This window comes from Pundamilia nyererei, unplaced genomic scaffold (assembly GCF_000239375.1).
Source record: "Pundamilia nyererei isolate P.nyererei 1_Seehausen unplaced genomic scaffold, PunNye1.0 scaffold00178, whole genome shotgun sequence".
Lineage (NCBI taxonomy): Eukaryota > Metazoa > Chordata > Actinopteri > Cichliformes > Cichlidae > Pundamilia > Pundamilia nyererei.
The window spans coordinates 998,566-1,006,821 of record NW_005187579.1 but is presented as its reverse complement, the minus strand read 5'-3'; the positions used below and the strand labels follow the sequence as shown (position 1 = coordinate 1,006,821).

Below are 8,256 nucleotides of genomic sequence, written 5' to 3'. Positions count from 1 at the left end.
CCTGGTCAGCACTCTGGGAGATCCAGTGAACATCCGCACCTGGCAGGTTGGAGGCAATTTATTCATAGGGGTGCCTTATTTTGTTTTTTCACCCTTTCTGGGTTAATTTGACTTTTTATTGTGTTAATGTTATTTTTTATTTCTATGTGCCTGTAGATAGCAGGTTTGCCCAAGGACAACCTTTCTGTGGAAAATGGTGTGATTTCTCAGTACTCTCTGCGCTGGGCCCTCTTCATTGATCCTCAGGGACAAGCAAACACATGGATTAAAAACATGGTGAGGTCAAACTGTGCTGATTATGTCAAAACTTGAGAGAAGAAAAAGAGCAGTATTTGGATATACACTGCCCAAAAAAGATATAGGAACACTTTAACATACATTTAATTATACAGATATTTACTTGGTATTGTGTTAGGAATTACAGGATGCCACATTGTTTGATGGAAGTGAAAATGATTGACCTACAGAAGGCTGAAAAGATGAGAAGGGGAAGATGTCAGTGGCCTCTACCTGTAAAATTATTGCTGTTTTTGCCTCATTGACCCTCCAGTGTACCTGTTGTTAGTGTCATTAACACCAAAGCAGCTGACACTGAAACTGACCCCAACCGCTACTTAACTGACCACATCAATATCCCATAAGTTTAACTATCTTGATGCTATAGTCTGATTAAAAAGTGTTCCTTTAATTTATTTTTTTAATGTGATATGTAATTATATGATCAAGTGTCAGTATCATAAAGTTTCTAGTGCACATAATTAATATGTTAACAACAACATCACAGGTACCTGCAGTGATGTGTAACAAACTCTGGACATATTATTAACACATACATGCTTAAATAGATTTTTGATTTACTGCTTACTCATAAATGTTTCCTGTGGTCACCCAGGAAAAGGACAGTGGGTTGGAGGTTGTGAAACTCAGTGACCGGGACTTCCTGCGCAGGCTTGAGAATGCAATCCGCTTCGGTAAACCCTGCCTCTTAGAGAATGTGGGGGAAGAACTAGATCCTGCTCTAGAACCTGTCCTGTTACAACAGGTAATTACTCACACACCTGCTGCAAACAAATGGTTCTTTTTATTTCAGTGTTATTCACCTTTCTAACACACCACTATGTTTATCTCACACCTATTAAGACTTTTAAGCAGCAAGGCCATACTTTACTGAAACTGGGCGATTCACTCATCGACTACCACGAGTCTTTCAAGATGTACCTCACAACCAAGCTGCCCAACCCACACTACTCTCCAGAGTTTTCTGCCAAAGTCACACTCATAAACTTCACCCTGTCACCCAGGTAACACACATTTTAATTTTAGTATCTGCTGTGATTATAATTTATTTAGTCCATAACTGAAAAGATTGGCAGGATGTTAAAATGTAATTGCTTGGACATTGTCCTGAATCCTGCAAACCTGTTTCTGTTAGTGATACTTACTCATACGGTCTGAATTTGTGGGACTGTGCATTCTATTTATATTCAGTGGTCTACAAGACCAGTTGTTGGGGATGGTGGTGGCTAAAGAGCAGCAAGACTTGGAGGTTGCAAAGAACCAGCTAATCACCAGCAATGCCAAGATGAAGCAGGAACTGAAAGAAATTGAGGATGAGATACTGTTCCGACTCAGCTCCACAGAAGGCAACCCTGTGGACAATGAGGAGCTCATCCGAGTGTTGGAGGCTTCGAAGATCAAAGCTGGAGAGATCAAGGTCAGGCAGTGGAAAAATTTTTTGTCCAATATTGTATATCGGGGAAGTGTTTAAATAATTTTCTTTACACCCTTGTTCATAAAATGTTGGTGATGCATCATTAAACTTTTAAGCCACATTTGCTCTGTTTTCGATGTTGGGGTTTCTGGCAGGCTAAAGTGAAGGCAGCAGAAAAGACAGAGCAGAACATTGATGCTGCCCGTCTGGAGTATGTCCCTGTTGCTGTGCGTGCACAGATCCTCTTCTTCTGCGTGTCAGATCTGTCCAATGTTGACCCAATGTACCAGTACTCTCTGGAGTGGTTCCTGGGAATCTTTTTGTCTGGTATTGCCAACTCTAGAAGTGCAGGTAGTCAGCAAGATTATACACTGAACTACATGTGTGAAGATAACAAAATCACAAGAACCAGATGTGAACAATGTTATGGTAGCACCTTTTTTCTTGACATGTTTCACACAGACACAGTGGAGGAGAGAATCTGGAACATCAATGAATATTTCACCTTCAGCCTCTATGGTAACATATGTCGCAGCTTGTTTGAGAAACACAAACTGATGTTTGCCTTTCTCCTGTGCGCTCGCATCATGATGAACGACAAAAAGATTGACATGGTGAGTAACGGCAAGAAGGGGATTTGTCATCTTCTTTAAGCAGCCTAAATACACGTGATGAAGCTGCATCGCCTCCTTTTGACAGGTCGAGTGGCGCTACCTGTTGTCTGGAGCAATGCCTGTCCAACAGCTGGCCAACCCAGCAGTAAGCTGGCTGTCAGAACGTGCCTGGCAGGACATTTTAGGCCTCAGCACTCTGAAAAATTTTTCTAACCTGGCGCAAAGCTTCCCTGAACATCTGGAGGGCTTCAAGAAAATTTTTGACAGTAGCCAGCCTCACAGGCATGTAAAGCCAAACACCGTGCTAACACATTCACACTTTGCACCTTCATTTGTACGTTGCAGAAGCTGTGAGTGTCTAACAAGCTGTGCTTATGTCTGTATATTTGCCTAAAGGGAGCCCCTCCCAGGAGCGTGGGATGTCATCCTGGACTCTTTCCAGAAGCTGTTGGTCCTGCGCTGTCTGAGGGCTGACTGCCTCATTCAAGGCCTGCAGGACTTTGTTGCTGCTGAGTTAGGACAGCGCTTCATAGAGCCTCAGGTAAAGTACTTCTCCCGTCTTAAAATGCATAGTAAATTTCAGTTGTGTGCAGTAACATGACACTATGACACAGTATGTGATAACATCAATTATGGCTTATTTCTCTTTCCATCTTTCTGCAGACATCAGACCTGTCTGTCGTCTTCGCAGAGTCATCTTCCTCCACTCCCCTGATCTTTGTTCTGTCCCCTGGCACCGACCCTGCTGCTGACCTCTACAAATTTGCTGATGTCATGCAATTCTCCAAGAAAATGAGCGCCATCTCTCTTGGCCAAGGCCAGGTCAGTTTTAGAAGGGGGGCCTGGGAATTCTCACTCTCTCTCACACACACACTCTGACTCACAGGAATCTGCTGTAAATCACATTTTCACTGAACCAGGCCAGTGTCATTTGTCTTGGTGAGAATGAGAATGAGAGCACCGCTGTGCTAATTGTTTTCACTATTTATGACCATTCCAGGACAATGTACTCTAGGGGCCATAAATGAGCTTAAGAAGCTTGAATGATAAATGCAGACTCAGTGTCCAAAAACCTTAAACCGTGCTGGCAACATTCTTCTAGCAGCACACTTTAGACGTTCAATAGACATTAGCATCACATTACTTGCAATTACGTGATCTTGGCTCGTGTCAGGCTTTTTGTATCCCCCTTCTCAATTTCTGTCTTTCAACTGAGTGTCCAAAACCTTTCAGCTGTAGGCAGATGCACTGAGGCCCACAGTCAAAATATTATTTATGAGACCAGCTTCTCCAATAATGATTAAACCTATCAGAAATGCTGTCATTTGTGTGATTCAGGGCCCCTGGGCTGAGAGTATGATGCACGATGCCATGGAAAGAGGTCACTGGGTTTTTTTCCAGAACTGTCATCTGGCACCCAGCTGGATGCCTACCCTGGAGAGACTTATTGAAAACATCAACCCACTAAAGGTGACAACAAGAGGACACTAATATAAACCAGAAGCAAAACAGATCCTCAGTGTGTATATGCTAGACTAGCCAAGGACACAGAGCTTTTTCATCCTTTATATTCCAAGGGAAAAATCTGTCTCTTTTCCTGTACAGGTGCACGAGAACTTCCGCCTGTGGCTCACAAGTCTTCCCAGCAATAAGTTCCCGGTGTCTGTTCTGCAGAATGGTTCCAAGATGACCATTGAACCTCCAAGAGGCATCAAGGCCAACCTACAGAAAACCTACATGAGGCTCACTAATGATTTTCTCTCCTCTTCCACCAAGGTCTGTCTCAAGTATTTCTAGTGTCTCTGATTGGTTTCCCATATTTAGCTCCTGCTGCTTTGGTTTGACAACATATAGTAAAGTCTTCTCAAACCAGTCTGTAGATTTGCTATGAATGGTTCCTCTACTCTTTTTTTCTTGTCTAGACAGCAGACTTTAAGTCTTTGCTGCTGTCTCTCTGCCTGTTCCATGGAATTGCTTTGGAGAGACGAAAGTTTGGCCCTTTGGGCTTCAACATTCCCTATGAGTTCACTGATGGCGACCTGAACATTTGTATCAGCCAGCTCAAAATGTTCCTGGATGAGTACCAGGACATCCCATACAAGGTGGAGGCAACACTTCTGTCTCTGTTTCATTACCTATTTGAAGATGATGTTTCAAATTGCTCCTACTTATACATACTGTTTCTTACAGTTATAAGAATGTTTCTTACAGATAGTTGATGTATAAGCTATAAGCAGAAACACAGGCCATCTAGGAAAGACGCCTGTGTTCTGGTTTTTGGTAGAAATTATGTGTGTGCATCTGCATGTGCTGAGCATGTTCATTTGTCTGTCTCCCATTGCTGTCCTCCACCTGTCCAGGTTCTAAAATACACTGCAGGAGAGATTAATTATGGTGGCCGTGTGACAGATGACTGGGACAGACGATGTCTGCTCAGTGTGGTGGAGGACTTCTATTGTCCTGCTGTCCTCAGTAGTGATCACGTCTACTGTGCATCTGGAGTCTACCGGCAAATAGACACAAAACTGGATATCAAGGTTAGATAAACTCAGAACTCTCTGTTTACTATACATAATTTTGAGTTTATAACAGGCTATTGATTGTGAGACAAGCAAAGTATAAAAGGCAAGTGTGTGCCTTATCAAACTTAAATAGGGGCATATGTTTGTTTTAAAAAACAGAAAAGAGTCATGCTATATGCATTTTTTGGAAGTAAGGCTAAGTTAGCCAAGCCTGGGGGGAAACATCAGTCATGTAAAACACCATGAGTCACACAGCCATCAAATACAAATCAGTCATAGAGAACAAAAGTTTCCACAGCTCAGAGAAGTTAAACTATCACATGAGTTACTGTGCTGCAATGCCACAGTGTGTTTCCCTTTGTGTGAGTTTGTTCTTTAACAAGTTCACAACAATAGAAACTGTTTTCTCTCTTCTTGCTGCCATTCTCAAACAAGGAAATATAACAAGAGAGGCGGTGAGTATTTGCCTGCAGTAACACAGATTGCAGAAAAGCCTGAAAGCTTGTGATTTAAGCTTAGACTAGAAATGCAGTCCAATCAAGACATTTTGTTAAAAATGCTGTAAAATGTTAACTCTGATCATGTCAAACACTGACTGCTTGACTGACTCGCTGTCATGGCAATTGTGACCCTAGGGTTATTTGGCATACATTCGTGGTTTGCCCATCAATGACACACCTGAGATCTTTGGTCTCCATGACAACGCTAACATCAGCTTTGCTCAGAATGAGGCCTTTGGCTTGTTAGAAGCTGTGGTTCGTCTCCAGCCCCGAGCTACATCTGCTGAGGGCAAAACTCTTGAGGAGGTACCGATACAGATTCATTTGTCTTTAGATGTCTTTATTATTACTACTAGCATCATGTTATTGATTGCTTAATAATTCAATTTAGCACTAATTGTTATTGATTGCTTTGTAATTAAATAGAGTTTGAGAGGTGCGGGGCATGTGATGTGTTGTCTATGATCTGTTTTTCTTTCTTCGCTACAGATAGTGGAGGAGATAGTGGCAGGCATCGTTGAAAAGATCCCTCCTCCTTTTGACATTGAAGAAGTGATGGGAAAATACCCGGTGCTCTACGAGGAGTCCATGAACACTGTGCTCATCCAGGAGGTCATCAGGTAACATTAGGCTGTACTATTAGTCAGAAATTTGTCCAGAGTGAGTCTGGAGGCTGAAGGTCCCAGAATCCAACTTAGCATCTCCCGAGTCATTCGTATTGATCAGCAAACTTTTTTTTTTTTTTTGTATATATAGAGAGTAGAAATATTTTGTCCATTAAGTGAAGGTTTTTTGTTATCACGAAGAAATTTGAGGAGGAATGAAACATACGGGGTCATTTCATCATTCCTCTGCAAGGTGAACGCTTATCTGTTTTTGTGGAACTATGCACAAAAAGAAATTTTTGCACATTAATCAACCTGATCTGGGAGTGTCTCATTACCTCACACATATTAGTAGATTTCTGGTAAGTCATGCCCTGAAAATTGCGTTTTACTCAAACTGTGGGCATGTGATTATTAGTGCTTTAGTAACTTGTAATTATGTTTGTTTTTTTAATCTTTCAGATATAACAAGCTGCTGGAGGTCATCTCTCTGAGTCTCAGAGATATTGTGAAGGCTTTGAAAGGTTCAGTGGTGATGTCATCCGCGCTCGAGCTTATGGCCCGCAGCTTATTCAACAATGCGGTGCCTGATATGTGGAAAGCCAAGGCAAGGCACACACAGCTGTTACTTTACATGTGACTCACTTTGTAGCAGGGGCTGCACATGTGAATGTATTCTCTTTTTCTCTCTCTGTTGTTATCCTTTTTTTTCTTCAAATTTTTGTATCACTAGATTGTGCACACTTCTGACTTGAATATTTGAAATGCCATTTCACTGGGCAGAAAATCAAATAAAGATATTTCTGTTCTCCTCCTAAAATGTAATAATGTGCTTTCTGAGAATGCACAGTTTGACTCCGCTGTTCTCGTTCTTCAGGCCTACCCGTCTCTGAAGCCTCTGGCCTCCTGGGTGTCAGACCTGCTTCAGAGGATCAATTTCCTACAGAGATGGATCTCTAACGGCATTCCACCTGCGTTCTGGATTAGCGGCTTCTTTTTCCCGCAGGCTTTTCTAACCGGAACCCTCCAGAATTATGCCCGTCGCTTCGGCACCTCAATTGACACGATTGGATTTGACTTTGAGGTCAGACCGTAGGCTGCCTCACTAGCAGCAATGTTTTAAAGAACAGTCTTACAGATATAGAACATTGCTTCATATCTGTATGTATATAAAGTGCTACATTCATAATGACTTTACCCCCCCACCCCAACCCTAACCCAGGTTTTCACTGGTCTTGACCTACTTTTTTGTGATGATTTATCCTTCAGGTATTAGTGAAGTCAGTGTCAGAGATAACAGAAACACCAGACACAGGCTGCTACATTCATGGTCTATTCCTGGAGGGGGCTCGCTGGGATAACAAGGCAGGTCAGCTCGCAGAGTCCAGACCCAAGGAGCTCTACACCCAAATGGCCGTCATCTGGCTGATCCCCAAACCCAACCGAAAGCCTCCAGCCTCAGGGATCTATGTATGCCCTATCTACAAGACACTCACACGAGCTGGTCAGTATATAGAGGAGTGATATAGATTAGTATAGAGATTATAAGAAAGAATATAGATTAATTCGAGTTTCTTGTAAATTTGTGAGGAAAAAACAAAAGAAAAGTCCATGTTTGTGAAACTCTGGCTCAGGTTATGATCTGTAGTCAGTAGGTGTGCCGTCATAGGTTTGTGCGTATCTCTGTTTGCTGGTTTTATTACTCACCCAAAATAGACTCCAGTGAGGGTCTAATTTCATGAAGCATCTGAAAGTGCTGAAAGTGCAGCTCAGTTTTTTCCACTCGCAATGCCAACGTCTTGGCACCTTAGGCTGCTCACAAATCCTTCCTTCAGTGTAGCAGTGAAAAAGCAGAAATGGTTTAAAACACTTTTGTCTTTAAGTCACTGAAGTGCTCTGTGTGCTTTTGCAGGGACTCTGTCCACCACCGGCCACTCTACGAACTATGTGGTGTCATTGGAGTTGCCAACACATCACACCCAGAGGCACTGGGTCAAACGGGGTGTTGCACTCATCTGTGCACTGGACTATTGAACGAGAAATTAGTTATTATTAGTTATTGCTGTTAGTTATTGGTTATCTACTTTAATCTATCTAATAAACTGTTCACAAGCAATATCCTCTGTGTTTATTTACCATCACTAAAATCACTTGGTAATTGGATCCTTTTTTGTGTGTATTTTCTGCACAGCCAAATATACAACCGTTATTACCACTGACTAGTTTCACCTCCCCGCAGCGCTCATTTGATGCTTGAATATCCGTCCTGCTCCTTTAAGGCGGCCGCGTAGGTCAGTTGAGAAA

At 42.3% G+C, this 8,256-nt stretch overlaps 1 protein-coding gene across 1 annotated transcript in view; it reads left to right on the top strand.

Annotated features, from left to right (window-relative positions):
- The window catches only part of dnah1 (dynein, axonemal, heavy chain 1), a 28,052-nt gene extending 19,982 nt beyond the window's left edge, over window positions 1–8,070 (top strand). Inside the window, 20 exon segments of the mRNA XM_013914223.1 lie at window positions 1–46; window positions 157–276; window positions 893–1,042; window positions 1,141–1,301; window positions 1,489–1,714; window positions 1,867–2,062; window positions 2,174–2,325; window positions 2,411–2,607; window positions 2,722–2,866; window positions 2,989–3,147; window positions 3,664–3,795; window positions 3,931–4,101; window positions 4,248–4,427; window positions 4,686–4,862; window positions 5,483–5,653; window positions 5,837–5,967; window positions 6,415–6,559; window positions 6,830–7,036; window positions 7,222–7,456; window positions 7,865–8,070. The exon segment at window positions 1–46 is cut by the window's left edge and continues 14 nt beyond it. Coding sequence (XP_013769677.1) covers window positions 1–46; window positions 157–276; window positions 893–1,042; window positions 1,141–1,301; window positions 1,489–1,714; window positions 1,867–2,062; window positions 2,174–2,325; window positions 2,411–2,607; window positions 2,722–2,866; window positions 2,989–3,147; window positions 3,664–3,795; window positions 3,931–4,101; window positions 4,248–4,427; window positions 4,686–4,862; window positions 5,483–5,653; window positions 5,837–5,967; window positions 6,415–6,559; window positions 6,830–7,036; window positions 7,222–7,456; window positions 7,865–7,986 — 3,223 coding nt within the window. The 3' untranslated portion in view covers window positions 7,987–8,070.
- Window positions 8,071–8,256: the final 186 nt, after the last annotated feature.